The 20,194-nt window shown below is 36.9% G+C and overlaps 3 protein-coding genes and 3 long non-coding RNA genes across 6 annotated transcripts in view; 4 read left to right on the forward strand and 2 right to left on the reverse strand.

The window, feature by feature from the left end:
- LOC138913575 (uncharacterized) overlaps positions 1-12,805 on the reverse strand; it is a 137,450-nt gene extending 124,645 nt beyond the window's left edge. The window contains exon 1 of the long non-coding RNA XR_011419358.1: positions 12,781-12,805. This is a non-coding gene — a long non-coding RNA (uncharacterized lncRNA). The remainder of the gene's footprint in view (positions 1-12,780) is intronic.
- On the forward strand, positions 120-795 carry Obp83g (Odorant-binding protein 83g). The gene is made up of 2 exons (XM_017137998.3): positions 120-270; positions 334-795. The coding sequence occupies exons 1-2, from the start codon at positions 217-219 to the stop codon at positions 712-714; spliced, it is 435 nt and encodes a 144-aa protein (XP_016993487.2). The 5' UTR covers positions 120-216; the 3' UTR covers positions 715-795.
- On the forward strand, positions 4,665-7,274 carry Obp83ef (Odorant-binding protein 83ef). Its single transcript, XM_070217575.1, has 2 exons — positions 4,665-4,777; positions 6,471-7,274. Exons 1-2 carry the CDS (start codon positions 4,727-4,729, stop codon positions 7,158-7,160), a joined length of 741 nt encoding a protein of 246 aa, XP_070073676.1. The 5' UTR covers positions 4,665-4,726; the 3' UTR covers positions 7,161-7,274.
- On the reverse strand, positions 7,193-9,104 carry Obp83cd (Odorant-binding protein 83cd). Its single transcript, XM_017137997.3, has 3 exons — positions 8,965-9,104; positions 8,565-8,894; positions 7,193-7,650 (listed from the first exon to the last, which is right to left on the reverse strand). The coding sequence occupies exons 1-3, from the start codon at positions 9,013-9,015 to the stop codon at positions 7,306-7,308; spliced, it is 726 nt and encodes a 241-aa protein (XP_016993486.1). The 5' UTR covers positions 9,016-9,104; the 3' UTR covers positions 7,193-7,305.
- LOC138913576 (uncharacterized) lies at positions 9,130-10,240 on the forward strand. Its single transcript, XR_011419359.1, has 3 exons — positions 9,130-9,268; positions 9,342-9,454; positions 9,536-10,240. It is a non-coding gene; the product is annotated as an uncharacterized lncRNA (long non-coding RNA).
- On the forward strand, positions 11,928-13,378 carry LOC138913574 (uncharacterized). The gene is made up of 4 exons (XR_011419355.1): positions 11,928-12,372; positions 12,428-12,502; positions 12,557-12,711; positions 13,188-13,378. It is a non-coding gene; the product is annotated as an uncharacterized lncRNA (long non-coding RNA).
- Positions 13,379-20,194: the final 6,816 nt, after the last annotated feature.

Here is a 20,194-nt window from a genome sequence, read left to right on the forward strand (position 1 = left end):
AATCAAAATATAAAAAGTAATCGATTTTCTTACCACCCTGGCAGTTGTATTTCTAGCCTGGTTTCACTGTGCCAGCTCCGGTTCACAATCAGGTCCGACCTGAGAAATTCGTGTGGGCCATCGTACGAGAGCATATAAGATAATGGAAAATCTTGGAGCGACTTAGTCGCTTAACCCGTTGGCACATTCACACTTGAGCCCTCGTCCGAACCAGAAATGCAATCCCACTCGCTCCTGATCGCAGCCGTTGCCACGTTGCTGGTGGCCCAGGTCAGTACCCAATGGTTGCCCTTGCTGATGGAGGTGACACCTTACCCCCTCCTTACTTTGCAGACGGCGGCCAAGTTCCAGCTGAAGGACCACGGAGACGCCGAGAAGGCCTTCGAGGAGTGCCGCGAGGACTTCTACGTGCCGGAGGACATCTACGAGAAGTACCTGAACTACGAGTTCCCCGCCCACCGACGCACCAGCTGCTTCGTCAAGTGCTTCTTGGAGAAGCTCGACCTCTTCTCGGAGAAGAAAGGCTTCGACGAGAAGGCCATGATTACCCAGTTTACGTCTAAGAGCAGCAAGGACCTGTCGACGGTGCAACATGGTCTGGAGAAGTGCATCGATCACAACGAGGCCGAGTCCGACGTCTGTACATGGGCCAACCGAGTATTCTCGTGCTGGCTGCCCATAAACCGACACGTGGTACGCAAGGTCTTCGCCTAATTGAAATGTGATATGATCCCAATCTTACTGTACACTTCCAGGAATATTGTAGAAATAAACCTTTTTAGTTTTCATACAAAATTATTTATATATAATTTCGGTTTTTAGACGTGTATTTTTAACGAAGCCATTTATGCCAGCATTTTTGAATTTTTTCTACACGAAGTGTAGCTTCTAAACCAATGAATTGAACTCAATGCAGTCTATAAGAAAGTTGGAGGGCATTCTGTTACCTGTAAAATGAGTTTTTTGCGGTTGAAATCGGTTTACCACAACTCAAGTTAGAAATTAAAAAAGTGTCAAAAACGTTTTTTTTGACTTAAAAAAAAAGTTGCTCAATAAAAAAAATGTTAAGTGCCATTTTCTTAATCAATAAGACGTATTTTACAGGAAAACATATTTTTTTTTTGTAAACTGGTGATATTTATAAAAGTACTAACAAAATAAACGTTTTAAGTTTCCAGATTCAATTCATTTAATACTTACATTAGGGTCTGTCGATTTGGGGGCAACTCGTTACATTCCCCCAATCTATGGACTATTCTAAGCAATATTTTATCGTTGATAAATATTTCAGTACATTATCCCATTTTTAAACATTTGTAGGGACGTAAAAAAACTTATAAAAACTTATGACATAATACCAGAAGCAAACCGTACAGTACAAATTATTTGATTGATTTATTTATTGTAAAGTTAGCACCTCTTTTAGCACATTCGTCGTCCTCGTGATTAAGTTTTTATCATATCTTAATATTATTTTTTCTTAGCATATAAATGAAATTCAAGTTTCAATGCTCGAATTCTTTTACTTCTCAACCGAGTTTCTTTTGCTACGATCAGTGAAACGCATTTTGAACGGTCGATCATTTTGTCTAAGTGAGTCTTTTCGGCGTTTATTGGGAGCTAAAGAAGTTATCCATTTATCAGAGAAATTATTGTCTTTTATTATAATAAATATTAACAATCAAAGACAAAGTAGTTGTAGTGTAGATTACAATTTTAATTTCGATGTTCTTGGGCCAAGGCTGCCATTTCTACACTATAAAAACAAGAGAGAACGCTATACAACCCTACACTCATAAAAATAATTTTCTACATTTTAGAAAATCGCCCTAAAAAATTTTTCGCCTTTGAACTGAGAAAAATTTTCTATTTTTACGACAAATTTGCCATAAATTTAAGGCAGGTGACCATAAAAAAATATTTTTAGGGTTAATTTTTCTATTTTTCTAATATTTAGGGCGATTTTTTTCGATTTGCTTCGTTTTGACCTTTTCTAAATCCAACGGCGAATCGCCCTAATTTTTTCTCTAAAATTTTTCTAAATACAAGTGCGATTCGCCATAAAAATCACTCCAAAAGTGTGAAATTCGGTAGCCCAGCGGTCTAATCACTTGCCCTTTCAACTTTGCTATATGAGGACTAAGGTCGTGGGGTTGTGGGTTCGAACCCTGTGTGATTCAACTTGATTTTTATGTTTTTTTTTTTGTAAACATTATAATACTGAGGACAAATTGTCACAGTCGTCAGGAAAAAAAATATACGGTTTAGTTGCCTTTAGTCATATTATAACGTAGACCTCAAGAAAATAAGATGTGTGCAGAGTTTGTTCGTCGTCTTGCGCGAGGGGTCTGTGGTGCAGCGGTAGGACGTTAGACTCTAAACCGAGAGGTCGTGGGTTCGAGTCTCGCAATGACCAAAAAAAGTAAGTTATTTTTTCTCCTCATATTCATTTCCCTAATTCATTTACAAACATGATTTTTCAGTTCTAACGGCTGTGCTGTATAGATCGGGCCCCCTCTTAACGCGGCTCCCATATAAGCTACACACCAATACAATCATATGAAACGGTGTCCTCCGCCGGTGTTGTTTAATTAAAGCAGTCCCAGTTCCCAGAATATACACGACTAAAATTCATGCTTCCCAAATTCAGTTAAGCATGCTCAAACACGATTTTTTTTAATTTGCATAATTTTTTAGGGCATTTGCCTTTAAAAACAGAAAATTCGCCCTTAATTTTAAAAAAATACACCTTAAAATTAGGGCAAATCACCCTAAAAACAGGAAAATATTTCTTATTTCAAGAAAAATCACCCTAAATTAAACCAAATTTCCATCGGGACTTTTTAGAAAATTTTTCTAAATACACGGGCGAATCGCCAGCGGATACGATTTATGGGCGATTTTCTAAATCCACGGGCGAAAAGTCAGTTTTTTAGGGCGATTTAGGGTAAAAATTTCTATGAGTGTAGTCAAAAGTATTTTCACAAATTTGAATGTTAACTGTACTCATATTTTGAACTTATAATATAAACATTTTGGCACCTATGGAAAGAGCACTTCAATTCCGTTTAAATGACACAAAAATTTTCTTAACCCATTAAGCACCCTTTGAAAAGTGGGCAAATTAGATCATTTTTTTTCGAAAGTCAAATTTTCAACTTTTTTCCTGGGGCTTAAATGCTAAGTTGTTCCCCAATCAAAATTAATAATAACTGAAAAAAAATTTTTTCAAAATATTTTTCTTTGTATTTTTTATGATTTTTTTAAAAAACAGCTATTTTTGCCGCTTTTTCTTCCGTTTCATACAAAATTTTACTGAGAGGTCTCCATTCAAAAAATCATAAAAAATACAAGGAAAAATATTTTGAAAAATTTTTTTTTGCAGGTATAATTAGTTTTGATTGGGGAACAACTTTGCATCAAAACATTTTTGTTTTAGGCCCCAGAAAAAAAGGTAAAAATTTGACTTTCGCAAAATTTGCTCACTTTTCAAAGGGGTCCTAATGGGTTTTGATTGGGGAACAACTTTGCATCAAAACATTTTTGTTTTAGGCCCCAGAAAAAAAGGTAAAAATTTGACTTTCGCAAAATTTGCTCACTTTTCAAAGGGGTCCTAATGGGCTAAGAACATTTTTGTGTCATTTAAACGGAATTGAAGTGCTCTTTTTATAGGTGCCAAAAGTTTATATTATAAGTTCAAGATATAAGTACAGTTAACATTAACATTTGTGAAAATACTTTTGACCACCCCTGTATCTATCTAATACCCGTAACATAGCTAAAGGGAGTGCGAACGCTGACTCGGGTTGGTGTCCCGACTATTTAATATTCGAACCTCAGCTAAAGAGAGTGCGAGTGAGATAGATACATAAATTTTGATTGCGTATAACTTTTTAATGAATAGTCCGATTTGAAAAATGTCTTCTACATTTCGATAGGTATAAATATACACAACAAAATTGCATTTATACTTCTCGAAAATCTTTAAAGATGTGGGCGCAGGACACATTTCAAAATCGTTAGTGGGCGATTGTGGGCGTTAGAGGGGGTTGAAATAAACTTGCGCTGAGTAGGAGGCCCAAGAATATGTGTGGGAAATCTCAACCTTCTAGCTTTTGTAGTTTCTGAGATCTCAGCGTTCATACGGACGGACAGACGGACATGGCTAGATCGACTCGGCTAGTGCCCCTGATCAAGAATATATATACTTTATGGGGCGTTTCCGACTTCCTTCTAGCTGTTACATACTTTTGCACGAATACAATATACCCTTTTACTCTACGAGTAACGGGTATAATAAGAATATAATAAGAATACAAGTTTACAACATTTTTGTATTTGAATAACTGTTTCGTTTATTTTTAGAAGATAACAAGTTAGCATTTTCACTAATTGCATAGCAAACAAGGTTTCACAGCCTCCGAGCTTTAATTGCGTTGTTTGTTATACTTTTCCCAGGCTTAGTCAGATTTATTAAAACCAAAGTCAGGCTACATTTTCAAAGTCCGAGTAAAACTGACCTAGACCAAGGCGATCGGGCCACGCGCTATCGATTCTATTCTGTGCATCTACGTTCACTCTCCGGCGGATGAACTGGCGTTCTAGAATTCGTTGAACCCGCCGGCGTAATCACGACTCGCTGATAACCTCCACTCTGCTGCATCGTTGACTTCGACCGGGCGGATGTTTTCGATGCTAGTTCAGTTTGTGCATTGCCCGCAGAGAGATGAGTTCCCTGTGGATTATTTTACTTAGTCTGTTCCTGGTCTCCAGCAAGGTGAGGCGACTCAGAATGCATCGTATAAATCTCAAGCGAACTTGGCACTAGTAAATTCAAAAAAATTCCATAAAATTCAAAAATTAAACAATTGTGATTTTCGTTCTTTACTCATTGACGGACTGACAGACAGACTGACATGGCTAGATCGTCTTGGGAAATTAGCCTGATCGAGAATATTAGGTTAAAAACGCTTCTAATTACCAGTTATTTAACGGTTTCTTCTAAAAAATTTTAAGGTAAGAACAGAATCCAGCATTACTTGTATTTTGCATATAGCGCTTAATGCCTAAGAATCAGAAAAACGAAGAATATCAATAATCTATAAATTAATACTTGTTGCTATTTTAATGGCAAATTCACTTGAAAAAATATTTCATCATAAAAATGAACCGATTATTTAGACAAACATTCTTATCAATTGAACACTTTGTTTCTGTTGCCAGTGAGCTCGTCATTAAAAAGATTGTGTCGGTGAAAGTAGCTTCCTTATTTTCAAGAGATATAATATGACATGTGTCAGTGATATAAGGATAATAAAGTAGCTTATATACCCTTGCAGATCATTTTATTAATTTACAAATCGGCAAAATGTTAAATTTCCTATTATTTCACATTAATTATACCCGTTACTCGTAGAGTAAAAGGGTATATTGTATTCGTGCAAAAGTATGTAACAGCTAGAAGGAAGCATTTCCGAACCTATAAAGTATATATATTCTTGATCAGGGTCACTAGCCGAGTCGATATAGCCATGTCCGTCTGTCTGTCTGTCCGTCTGTCTGTCCGTATGAACGCTGAGATCTCGGAAACTATAAAAGCTAGAAGATTTACATTTTGCATGCAGTTCCTACGCAGTGCAAGTTTGTTTCAAAAGGGTGCCACGCCCCCTCTAATGCCTACAATCGCTTATATACGATTTTTAAAATTTCAATATTTCGGAAAAGTAAAAATGCAGTTTTATGGTGTTTATCAGTACCTATCGAAATGTAGAAGAAATTTGTTATGTTGGAGTTAACAAGTTACAGTGGATCAAAGTTTTTATCTCCATCTCCTTCGCACTCCCTTTAGCTGAGTAACGGGTATCTGATAGTCGGGGCACCCGACTATAGCGTTCTCTCTTGTTTTTCGATCGTTTCTATGGCAGCTATATGATATAGTAGTTCGATCTTTTTAAAATTAAAATCGAAATTCGAAAATATTTAAAAATAGACATATCCCAGAGTAGAAGAGAATGTAATAAAAATCAACAAAGATATTAATTTGTATACCCTTGCAGAGGGTATTATGATTTCAGTCAGAAGTTTGCAACGCAGTGAAGGAGACGTTTCCGACCCTATAAAGTATATATATTCTTGATCAGCATGACTAGACGAGTCGATCTAGCTATGTCCGTCTTTTTAGTTAATAACTAAAATAAATAAAATATTTAAAATAAAAAAAAAACTTCCCAGGGGGCGGGTTTTTTCTAGTCTTAAGCAAAATGTTAAAACAGAATGGAAGTTCGTCAATTTTTGGCGGATATACACCTTTGAACACCTTTTAAAATGCTCTATGGAGCACACAGATGTGTGTGACATGTTTAAGTGCGTTCTCTCGAAATCACATTTTGAAAGCTTGTTTTCATCGGCAGTTCTAAACGGTTCAACCGCTTCTGAACTTTATTTTACATAATACACTTTGTACTTTTTAGGTTCTGGCTGATCTGTCTGGCGATGCCCAGACGCTGGAGAAGTGCCTGCGGGAGCTGAGCTCGCCGGATAACATCGCCGGTGACCTTCAGAAGCTGGAGCGGTATCCGTCGTGGACGCGGGAGGAGGTGCCCTGCCTGATGCGCTGCTTGGCCAGGGAGAAGGGCTGGTTCGACAGCGAGGCCAACAAGTGGAAGCTTAAGCGGCTGACCGATGACCTGGGCGCAGATATCTACAACTACTGCAGGTTCGAGTTGCGACGGGTGGCCTCCGACGGCTGCAGTTTCGCCTACCGGGGACTCAGGTGCCTCAAGCAGGCCGAGATGCACGCGGGCACCAGCTTGAGCACCCTCCTGCGGTGTTCCCGCCAGCTGAACGCCACCAACGTGGAGCTGCTGCAGTACAGTAAGCTGAAGGCCAAGGAACCCATCACGTGCCTCTTCCAGTGCTTCGCCGATGCCATGAGCTTCTATGATTCCGCTGGCAACTGGCGACTGGACAACTGGCTGCAGGCATTCGGCCCCTCCGCAAAGGAGGATCAGTCCCTCAGGGCGGACTACAGTGGCTGCCGCCTAAGCGAGAAAGTGCGACAGGAGGCGGTGAACAAGTGCTCCTGGATGTACGACGAGTACAAGTGCTGGGAACGAGTAAATGGAAACGAGCTGGCGGAGGAGCCTAAGGCGCAGTCTTGATGGTATTAGTGTCCTGGAATTTTAGCCCAAAATTATTTAAAAACGCAAAACCTTTTATTTTCGGACATGTATATGATCAAATTAATTTGGAATGTATTACATTTATTTAAACAACCATTTGTTTAATTTTTAAAAAGGCGATTGCTTAGGCCAGGGCGTGGCAGGTGAACTGCTTGTAGTAGGTGGCACATCGGTCCTTGCCACGCTGCAGGTGGCACGACCTGATGACTGCTCCTCTGGCTGGAACGCCCAAATGTTGCCTCATGGCCCCCACTTTCCAGAGCCGCGTTTTCTCATCGAAAAGATGCAGCTTGTCGAGAAAGCACCGGGAGTAGCAGGGAATCGGTTCAGTGACGGGATAGTCGGCGTAGGCAGTGAAGCTCTTCCACTTATCCTGCTCCACATGCTGCAGGCACTCCTTCATGGCGTTTCTGGCGAACAGAGAGGTGTTCGCCATGTTGTCGATCACCGTGAATGGGTGGTTCTCCATCTAAAAAGAATCAACCAGTCGATTAATAATGACATATGAATGTGTATTTTATTGATCATTTAATGTTAATGTTTTGATTTCGAGAGTCTATACTCAATTTGTTGATACCTATGTCAACAATTTAAATCCCAATTTAAGTCAAATAAAGCTTATAAGCCATTTAAGTAATTTGTTCACCTGCACACAAAAAAAAAAACTTGGTAAAATCAACTGTAATAATTGTCAAACAGGCCCCAACCAGCAAAATTGTCAATTCTACTAAGTAAATAGTCATTTCACAACAACAAAATACACACAATTAGCAAAGACACAAACCCAAAGCAAAAACAAAATACACGTAACTATTTTAATAGTTACGTAACTATCTTTGTTGGTCAATTTTACTAAGCAATTTTTTTTGTGTGCGTACCTATTCACAACCAATTTTCAGCGGTGAACAGACTTTAAAAAAATACAAGGAAAAATATGTGTCTTAAAATATGTGACAGAGTTCTACACAAAAAAAATTGTCAAAAAGACCCCAACCACAAAAAATTGTCAATTTTGTGAAGGATATAGGTGTGTGTCCTTGCTAATTGTGTGCATTTGTTGTTGTGAAAGTAACTATTTACTTAGTAGAATTGACTATTTTGTGTGGTTGGGGACTGATTGACAATTATAACAGTTGATTTTACGAAGTTTTTTTTTGTGTGTATAGGCGTCTTTCAGCAAGCTTTTAAGATAAATAAGACAATTTTACGTCGAAGGATGGAATGTAGAGAATGCTTACACTTATACATCTGTATTAACACATTTTAACTCTTTATTATGTATTAAATAGTAGAACCAGGAATTTGGAAAATAAAGCAATTTCGAGGCTGCCTTCTAGCAACTGATTCTATCTATGGACTAGCATTTAGTCAGCTTCTACTCACATTAGTGATGCAGTGAAAGCCCTCGTAGGCATGTTGGCAGGTGCTCACACTGGATCCACCTGGCAGCTCCAATTTCTTCTGACACGCATTGTAGACGGGATTTCCAAAGGCTTTCACAACTCCGGCCTTATTGAAACCCGTACTATTGTTGTAGAAGTTGAACATTTCAGCCAAGTAGCACCGCGTGAAGCAGGGAATTTCCTCGTAGTCCTCCGACCATTCCTTGAATCGTTCGAGTCGCTCCGCAGTCTCCGCAGTAAGTCCACCATAGCTCAGAATGCACTTCTCGATGGTCTCGCCCTCGTGCGGCAGTAAGGCCAGGCTATCATTCTAACAATCATGTAATATGTGTATTGAAGTGCGATTTCCTACTCTTTAGCCACAGACACTCTTAGCTCACCACAGAAAGCCACAGAAATATTGCCAAAAATAATCCAGTCCTCATTTCCATGCCTTTCAAATTCTTTACTTTTTCTAGTAGTTTCTTACACGTTCTATACTAGATTAAATAGCGAAACTCAGGCAAAAAAATGACCAACCACCTCGATGCCGTTTGTTAATAACACTAAAAAAAATATTAATTCATAGTTGGAAAAATAAAATGTACTGAAAAAAGAAGCGAATTTAAGTATTGAAGGGCGAAATAAAAACAAAGTTTAAACATGGAATGTTTTGGCACAGGAGGAGGCACTAGGAACAAGATGGTATTCTTCAATTTTAGTTTTATGTTAAATTATCAGGTTTGGTAATTAAACGAACTTGTTTTCTCTGTTCCAGGTCTACTTAGCTAACTAATCAGTAATTTCCATTCCAACGGCAATAAGGCAAATGTTATGTGTGGTATACGGATAAGGCTTATAAAGACCTCTTTCGTGAAAAAATAAATAGTTGTATGTTTTGATTTGAAACAAGTTTAAAAAATTTATAAAAATATAATCAGTGTTTTTTTAAATTTCATTTTTTTTCCCTAGTGTGCTTCCCTCGTAATTGATAACCCCATTTTCGTCTCAAGTTCAAACTGATACTTGGCTGCCCAATAATCCGCTGATAAGAACGCCCTAATCAAGGAGACTTGGTCAAGCTTTCGGATTCGATTGCGCAAAGAACTTCAGTAAAGATTACGCAACGGTCCGTGGATCGCAGATCGATGGCAATGGGCCAGCTGCCCAGTTGCACTTTTATTGATCAACACCTGCCAACGGGGCCACACAAAACCATCACTGGGATTGTGCTGCTATTGAATGCCGTTAATTGATTTTGTGTTTTTGTTTTGGCATTTTGCCCGGCCACTTGTCGGGCTTTTAATAATGTCTTTTCTGGTCGGCCGGCTTGTAAAGGAGCGACATCGTCCCACTTTACGCATTTTTAAGCAACCGGATTCGGGTTTTGGGTATCGGGCTCTGTCAGTGAGCAAAACATGTTTAACAAAACACGTCGCATCATCCCAGTCCGATGTAGAGATCTTCATCGACGCAATTGCAAGTGGGCAAAACAGCAAATAACTCCAAAGTGGTTCTGCCAGATCGGCCAAACAGTCAACAAAAACAAGCGCGAAACTTCCACTTCCACGAATCCAAGACACAGGGAAAAACTTAAATAAGAACTATTTACTTATTTTCAGTAGCACTTTTGATGAGTAATATATTAAGAATATGAGATTTTTCGGAGCTCGGCTTGAATGTTTTTTCGAGTCTTTCAAATGTCATTTTGCTTTTCTTTATTATATAAACAATTTTTTTTGTATATAGGTACAATGTACAGTGTACATGTACAGTGTACATTGTACATTATTTTACTAGAAAAACAATTAATGATTTTCTCTATTTACTAAATTTTAAAAAATATTGAACATTTTTTTTTGCATATTCTTTGTGCATGGTGCAAATTTAGATCTCTCCCCTAAAGATAACTTTAGAACGATATGATATAATTTACTTTCTTAATTTACTGGGAAATTTTTATTTCATCATCAGCTGGCTTTATAGGAAACTTTTGTTTCTGTGGACGTTTCCCTCACAATTTCTTCGCAATGACCTTGGCTCGTTTTCTTGCGTGTTTGGCCGTAAAATTATAAATCCAGTTTTCGATTTCCTCTCTTCTTTCACTCTCGCACAGTCACAATTTGAACAAATTTTCGTTATATAGTTAATTGTTTTTTTCCCCGCCGCCAGTGGTTGCCAAACGGCTTTTGGTGGGGCAACCGTGATGACAACGATGACGACACAGCGGCAGCACAGCACCGCCGATCTTTAGTCTTTAGTACAGAAATCAGCACCACCGGCGGCAGTAAACTGGACTGTCCGGTGGGGAAGATGGCATGCACTGGGGCCTGACCTTTGGCAATTCGAAATGCAGCCGCCTGCAACTTTGGCAACACTCGGTGTGCGATTTCAAAACGATTCCGAGTCGGTGTTTAGCATTTTCATTGAGCTAAGCTCAGCTCAGCATAGATTTGAATTGATTTTGAATAAATTGTTGGCAGGGCTGCGACCTGTCGCATTAATTCGGCTTTCTTCCCCGCCGAAGTCCGCTGAATTTATAGAGGAGCTGCAATTTAAAAGCGTATCTTTTGTCTGCGAGATTTCAAGGTTATAACCCAGTTTCTGCCGGGGTGCGTTCATTCGTTTTGCGTTGTCTTCTTTTTGGCAACAGTGTTTTATGGTGAGAAAGAAACCGAAAACCCAAGCTGAGACTGAAATTGAAACTGAATCTGAAACTGACACTGAAACTAAAACGAAAATCGAATTCGATCCGATTCGAATCGTGTTCAATACATTAACCGGCCTTTTGATAAAGGGAGAAACTCAGAGATGTCCGGGCGATAACAATGGGCTTGTCCTTGGCTCCGTTGGGAACTGAACTTGCCACTAAATGCAGGCCAGCTGCGTTTAATGACATTTACAAATTGGGCCTGGCAAATATAATTAAAAATACATCAGGGTTGTGCCATTTTTCGGCACATTTCGCATGCAAATCAAATCTCCGCTTAACGGGGTTGCTTCTGCTTTCCTGCTTTACAGCTCTTCAGCTTTTTGGTATTATTTGGGATCTCGGTTGCCGAGGGTGCCAGTGTTAGTGCCACGTGAAATGGCCATAATTACCCTGTAGTTCTCAAGGGGGCCGGTGGCACTTTCGGGGTAGAAAAGGGATCGACCACCCAGTGGTCCCTTAAGGGTCAATAGGTGGCGTGTGTATTTTTTACAAGAGCAAAAGAGTTATCGGAGAGGGAACACTTCTATGTGAACACTTCTATATGAGTTAAAAAAATTGTAAAATGAAATTTTTGACAACTATATAATGATTTTAATAACGAATACAACTTTATTTTGTTTATATAAAAAACAAATTTAAAAAAAGTTAAAATAATAAAATAAAAACTTAATAATGAGATAAAATAAAATAATAAATGATAGAATTTTATTTCTTTTTATATTATTTATATTTAATAATGAGCAATTTAGCTGCAGCAATATTTTTAACAATAGCGGTGGTTCAGTAGCAAAACGTTTTCTTTCCTTCCATAACAAGCGGATTTTATTGGTGCTTAGATATATAAAATAAATATATAAGTACCTAATTTTATATACATAGAACTAAACAAAAATAATATTAGCGAATGTTTTTATTGCCATCGATTATACGATATCGGTAGTCGCAATATTAATCGTAACGGATTGCCATAACTACCCAACCCCGCTACCATCACTAACCCAACGTTTGCGCCAAATTTTGTAAACATTGTATTTAATTTGTCTTATTGTACATTTAAAGTGTTATATTTTGTTGTGATCTGAAGTGTCGTCAACAGGTGAGTAACACCATGAGTTGTGCAAGTGAAATACCTAATAATGTGTGATATTTAGCCATGAACAGCAACAGGCACATTCGTCGATTTGTTAAAGAGGAGAAGGAGAAATAGTGGTGCAAAGGACTCCTACGTAAGTCTTTTTTCTTTGATATAAATATTTTAGTGAAATTTTCTTCCTTTTTAGATTAAAGCCATGAGATCGTTGTTGCTGCCAGAAGGGGGTTTAAAAAACTTGCGGAGGGTTCTCACAGATGAGTTTGTTGTGGGATTTAATGTTAGGGGCCTGTCTGGAAAAAAAAGCCGTAAACTCCTTTACACATTTCTATGGTGCACTTCACGGTAGGTTATTTTTATAACTGTATTTTTTATAATACACTTAGTTTCTTGATTCAATTTCAATCTATTTACTTAGAATGCCATCTGTCTTTAATCCTATTTCTTTCTGTCTTTTTCTGCTTTTCACTTTTAAAACATGGTTTGATGTAAAGAGGCTTGTATAACAAAATCGAAAAATATATATTTAAACCCATGCAGAGGGAATTATAATTTAGTCCAGAAGTTTGTTACGCAGTAAAGGAGACCTTTTCAAACCTATAAAGTAAATCCATTTAACCATGTCCGTCTGTCTGTCGGTTCAAGTTTCAAAAGCGAGAAATAAATCTACATTGAACTGTTGGTTATTCTTATTTTATATTTATGCTTTTCTAGTCACAATTTTATACCTGAAAGCTGCAAGGGTATTAAAACTTTGGCTTGCCGAAGTTAGTTTCTGTTCTCATTTTATTTTAAAACACTAAAATCTTATTTTTTTTTAGATATTGTTTCAGAATCTGGTAATGCAGAAATATTGATTCCCAAGGCAATTCAATTGCAAAAGAAACGATTTTTTAAAAATAAATTCAAATCAAATAATAACAACAATGAGGAACTCAACAAAAACGTGTCAGCAGAGGAATTTGTTCAATAAATATAAATTAAATAAATAGAAAAATTGTCTACTTATAATACAATAAATTAATTTAACAAAAAGTATTTTTTCTTGGGAAGTTTCATAGCATCCAGCTTTTTTGGTATTGAAAACACCAACCCCATTTCATACCCCTTTTGGCCACAAAAGGGACCGATAGGTGGTCCCATTTAATACCCCTTTTCGCCACAAAAGGGACCGATAGGTGGTCCGATAGGTGGCCCCTTTTGTGGCGAAAAGGGGTATAATATGGGACCACCTATCGGTCCCTTTTGTGGCGAAAGGTAATGCAGAACTTCGCCATATGACCACCGCCTAGGACATGCCGTGGTAAAAGTGGATAGAAATTTACATTGCGGGTGGTATGAACGGGAGTTAGTCCTAAGCCCCCGGTGTATGGCGATTTCGCTAGTTCGGGACCAGTCCCGGCGAACTACAGGGTAAAAATACATCTAGGCGGCGTGTGGATTTTATGTGTGTCCAAGCTGGACCGAAAACCGTACCGCAATCGAAATCGAAAGTGAGCTGGCGAAGCATTGAAGAAGTCAACAACCTGTGCGTGTTTGTTGCCTTCAATTCGGTGCAAAACACCCAACTCATTAACTCAGCATCTTAGGTGGGAATTAATTATGCAGATTTATTCATTGTGTTGCGATTTCAAGTGTGGTAAAATGCAGCCCGCCTAATGAAGGTGTGTGCTGCCAATGATGATGATGATGGGTTGATGGGTTTTGGGTCTTGAGTCTTGCGTCTTGGGATTTTGGGCGGTGGCTGTGACCGATTGGGGAACACCCTAAAAGCTCTTCCACTCAACTTCAGTTTTTGATCTGACAAATTAATCTCCGACGAAATCACTTTGGCTTCCGCCCTGAGAGAAACATTGACTTTGTAAGTAAGCACTTTTCAACGGATTTCGATTTTGAAAGTGAATTTCACTGATCATTGACCTCGGCCTGTGGTTGCGTGTAATCGGTCGAGACCAAGCCTGCCACTCGGATTATATAAATCCGAAATTAGTTAATAAATGAAAATTGTAAGCTGTGAAATGAGAAATAAGAAATGCTATTGTTCGATATACTGAAATCACGGCGTGACGTTTCGATAAAACGCTTGGCCGCTGCACTGCCGGCCGCAGTTTTCCACTGACCCGCGGCTTTTCAGTCCGCGGGGTTGGTCAATGAAATTGGCTTATGTAAAAACACCGCCATAGGCCGCCATAAGCTAAGTGACATAAAAATTAACGGAAGACAAGGTGAGCAAACACTCATGACAATTGTCGGGCCTGCGAGCTAAGTTAACGTTTGTTAAATAATTATCTTGTTGCTAAAATGATGGATTAAGTGCAAGATGGTCTGTTATTTCATGGGTCCAGAGCTGAGGTCACCAAATAACACTGATTAAACCTGATGACATGGTGTTTACTTAAAATAATTGCAAAAATTTTCAATGTTTTTTTCTCTTTCAATGCACAGTAACTAATTAAATAGAATCTAACATATTATAAGTAGGGGACAGTGGGGCAATTTCGTCAGCATTTTTTCAAAACTATTTTTTGTCCATCTTGAGACACGTTATCATATTTCTATTTTTATTGTTTAATGCGGTTAGCACCAAGCTTTAAAATGTGACATCCCCATTTTTTTTTACTTACCTTGATGATTTATAAAAAATTAAAAAGTAAAACCAATATACTGGGGCAGTTACGCCACATAGGGGGTAAAATCGCCACACCACTGGGGCAATTTCGTCATCTGAAAATTGTAGGGAATTTTACGCTTGTAAATATGCGTACGTAAAGCGTACCATTTTTGTTGACGTCCTATATTTGTTGCTGCTGCCGGTACTCTATTCGTTAGCCAGCTCGTCGAATACAAAAATATCTATTTAAAATAGGTGCGAATTTACCCTAAGCATATGGCGAAATTTCCCCACACAGTACTTTTTTAGAAATAATTATTTTTCTTTCGAAATTAGGCGCGAAGTTAAAAATCACTAACGCAGAAATGCACATTATTGCACAGTGTATTATATAAAAAAAAAACTGTATCTTATCCCTTCTCAATTGTGGCATACAGAAAAAATTTCGTCGATAACTAAATGTAGCTTTTGAACTATTAAAACACATTTAATATTATAGCTTAATTATCTTGACCTTCTGTGCAAAAAAAATGCATTGGTTGTGTCATGCCGTCTTGAAGGACTCAAACAAACTATTTTTAAATATTTCCGAATTTCAATTTTAAATTGATCAAAATCGGACGACTATATCATATAGCTGCCATAGGAACGATCGGAAAATTAATGAGAAATATTAGAAAATTGAACATTTTTGCGATTTGTTAATTAATAGGAATGATCTGCAAGGGTATATAAGCTTCGGCTGGCCGAAGCTAGCTTCCTTTCTTGTTTTATAAATAATTTACGGAAAAGTTACTTTCTATACGGAAAAGAAAAAAGTAATAAAATAATGCCCAAACTTGCTAAAAAAAAATTGCAATTTTTTTTAAATTTAATTAAACTGACGTCATTATTAAAAAATATACAAAATAACAATAAAACTGCAGCAGTAAATGTTATCCGGTATATTTATATTTTTTTTACAAATAATCAACGATAACAATTAAAATTCTTGAATAAAAAAAATTCGTCACAATACCCTACAAAAAGTTCGACACGATACCCCACAAGGTAGACTTGGAGCAAAAACGGTGTCACTCTCAAACGGCGCAAAAGAAAAAAACGCAAAGTACCAAAAACTGTTGATAAAGATCTCATGTATACGTGCATATATTTGCCTGATTTTATTTTCCACTCATCTTCGCTCTGGCACTGCTGAAACACAAGTAAATTGAATAGGTTTGCTAGTTTGCGCACAGGACAGGAATTACAGGACTTTTTATTAATATTACTGTAAATACATTGTCGACACGATAAGGGGAGACGACTACATTTATTTGGAATTTTGGTCGTGACGTCACATATGAGATTCGACGAGTTCGTCACATTACCCTACTCGTCAAATTACCCTACACTCCCCTAGATAATATTAATAATTATTATTCAAAATTATTATCAATAATAATACATATTCTCAATTAACTGATATTATTATAATTCATTATATATTCATATTCATTATAGCATCATATTCATTATAATGTTCATTCAAATTTTGAAACACCTTAACTTTTTTAAACTTAAGAAATTTTGTACTTCAAATTAAAGTGATCTTGTGTTTATAGCTCAAACCAGTCTTACGTCAAGCCCAGTCAAAGTCAAGTTAAATCATTATAACTTATAAAAATTAAGTTTCTGTTACATATAGAAAGCAATAAGGCATTCCTTGGATTGGTGGATGGGTGCGGTTTTTTTTCATAAATTACGAACACGATACTTTACTTTGGTTTAACTGCTTATCTCTGAATTGTATTAAATATTTGCCCATTTTGTTTATAGTCATAGCCTTTTAACATTTAATATGTTTCTACTATGCCTTTAAAAATTAAAATATTTATGTTTCCTTTACGTATAAAATGTTGTGTGAATTAGTTTTCCGAATAATTTTCCTTGGCAAAATCTGGCCTAGACCTTGCCTCTAACCTAGGTTTTCAAGCATTTGCATCTAACCTTAGCCGGCATTATTTATTCTATATATTCACTCCACCTTCGCAGGTGATATCGGAGTGACACCTAGCCTCCCAATGCAATTAACGGCCTAACTTTCCACCACACCCACCGAATTGGGTCGGACCGAGTTGGATTTCAATAAAGCAACATTGCAGGGGAATATATGTAGATACAAATAGGCATAATTAAATGGAAACCGTTCTAACGGGTTGTATGTGATTCGAAAGATTCCAGTCACGAACGCGAGTTGACGACAAATTACCGTTTTACAAATGCACTTGCCAAATACCTAAGAACCCGCTTGGCCAAATAAGCCTGACTAAAAATTATCCACCGATTGCAGCTCACTCACAATCACTCAGTCTGTGGGTATCTGTGAGCTCGAGTATCTGTGAGATACAAATGGCATGCACTTACCACGTGTTTTAAGGGGGAAAAGGGGAAGGGAGTGTGTGACTCGGGCCAAACAACTTTTCTTCCGCGTTGCACATGCAATGGCGATGGCGTTTGTAGACTACAGACTACATACTACATACTACAGACAACTGAAAACCGACTTCAGACTGCAACCGCACCCACCCACAAATGGCCTGCTAAAATCAACAATTAAAACCGCTCACAATCACCCGCCTGCATCTGATGCAATTTTTGCATTTTTCAAATACTTTTTTTAATTTTGCACTCGCAAATTGCTATGATAGTTTAAACTGGACAGTAGACAGCCGAATTTCAAAACGCTCTGGCATAATTTGGCATTCAATTGGGTGGCTACGCCTCGGCTCAGAATAAAAAGACCCACGAATACAGCTGCATGGCAAACTAGTTTCTAGACCCTACACTCAAAAAAAAATTTTAGAAAATCGCCTATGGATTTGCTTTACTGGCGATTTTTTTCTATATTTCTGGAATATTTCTTGAATTTAATGAATTTTGATTAATTGGAAGAAAATTTTCTTTACCAGTAGAAAATTTTTTTATTTTAAAGAAAAAAATCGCCAGTGAAGCAAATCCATAGGCGATTTTCTAAAATTCAGGGCGATTCATTTTCTGAGTGTAAGAGAACCCGAGAAATCTGGGCTCCGGCTCCTGAAACAAAAGCAAGAAATAGCTAACTGGGCTATGAGTAACTATTCGAAACTGCTATTGAAAGCGAAAGCATAGCTGACAAGGTAGCTCGCTTGTTTTTGCTGCAGTTGATCCAGTAGTTGTTGTGGCTACTGCTTTTGCACTTCTAAAACTGGTTCGCCGTCTGGACATGTCGGCAGCCAGTTGCAATTCTTCTAGCCTCCACTTCAATAACACATAGGCCCAACCAACTCGACTCACCCGAACTCGGCTGAACTCGAGCCCAACACAGGAAAAAATGTTCACACAGACTCTGTATTTACACTCTTTAAGTTTCAGACAGTCATAAGTGAAAAAGTTGGATAAGTGAAATTTCTCTATTCCCAACTTTGCAAAACTCGAAGTATCTAAAACTCAAACTAGTTAATAGCAAGAAATAGCAAGCACACATTTACATTTAATCAATGCTTTTAAACGGTGTTCTTTCGCTAATTTTTTAAAGGTCGTTTAATCTGAATTTGATTATACAAGGCGACTAGAATATAGAATACAAAATGCATCGTTTAAAATTCTACAATGTGTTTTCCGATATTACCCAAATTACATATATGGCTCACTAGGCTCATTTAGTCCGAGACAAAAAGCCATTTGGCTGAAAACACGTTTTAACGTAAAAAAAAGTTCTACAAAAAATAAGATGAAAAATAATATTTTCTTAGCTAAATAAAAATCAGGGATCGCAAATAAGAGTTACCTTTTTAAAAAAATTGACAAATAAATCTTATTTTTCAATTTTTATTATAAAAGTTGACAAATAACTTCAATTTTTATTATAAAAATCAACAAATAAGAGTTCTTTGTCAACTTTTATAATAAAAATTGAAAATACAGATTGAATTGAAATAACTCTTGAACTGTGCGGTACATTGGTTTAAAATTTATATATATATAATCTACGCTTTTATACCTTTCTGTTGATATTCCATATGTCCCCAAAATATTTTGTATAATAATAATATTTGTTACATTATCAAAAATATTTTGGGGACATATGGCATATCAACAGAAAGGTAGGGGAGAGGTCTGTGGGTTGGAGCACCTTTTGTTTTTTATCTGCCATTTCGACATTCACTTATGAAACTTTACGCATTTGGTACTGATCGAAAGGTTAGTCTCTTAGATTAATAAAAAAAAAAAAATATTTTTTTTCCGTAGGGAAAACTGAAAAATAATTTTTTTTAAAAAGTCCCACAAAACGACATTTTGAAAAAGAGGTCTGTAAGTTGAGGCACTTTTAAAAGTCAATAATACTCACACAAAAAGTACTCCAAACTATAAGGAACTATTTATTTATGTTAATTTAATCAATTTTAGTTCGTCCTAAATTATTTCCCATCCATTTTTTAAGAACTTAGACCAAATAACAATTAAAATCAAAAGGCTCTTTGAACATTCACTTTTCCCCTAATATCAATGAAATGTACTAGGCAGAAAGCGACCTCTGTTGGCCTAAGGCCTTTTTGTATGAAAAACGGGTGTCTCAACTTACACGCTCAAAGTGTCTCAACTTACACAAAATGGGATGTTTCGGGAAAAAATTAATAACTTTTGTTCTGACTGTCACATTAAGCTGATTCTTTTTTTTAATAGTTAACAGTTAATATACTAATGTTTTAAATCTCTTACCAAGTTAATTTAAGGACGTTATTAATTTTAAATGGAATTTTGAAAAAAGTAGACAAAAACTTTTTTGGTGAAAAATGGTACACGACTCTCACAGCTTTAATCTGGCTAGAGCCTGGCATATAATGTTTTCCCCAAAAGTTTTGTCACTAAAAAGGACTACAAAAAAAAAAAAACAATTTTTTTAGTGGATAAGTTTTGAGAAAATTGAGTGTCTCAACTTACAGACCGTCTCAACCTACAGACCTCTCCCCTATTAAAGCGTAGATTATATATATTTAAATTTTAAACCAATGTACCCCACAGTTCAAGAGTTATTTCAATTCAATCTTTATTTTATTATAAAAGCTGACAAATAACTCTTATTTGTTGATTTTTATAATAAAAATTGAAGCATAAGAGTTATTTGTCAACTTTTATAATAAAAACTGAAGCATAAGAGTTATTTGTCAACTTTTATAATATACATTGAAAAATAAA

The sequence above is a fragment of the Drosophila takahashii genome, chromosome 3R (assembly GCF_030179915.1).
Source record: "Drosophila takahashii strain IR98-3 E-12201 chromosome 3R, DtakHiC1v2, whole genome shotgun sequence".
Lineage (NCBI taxonomy): Eukaryota > Metazoa > Arthropoda > Insecta > Diptera > Drosophilidae > Drosophila > Drosophila takahashii.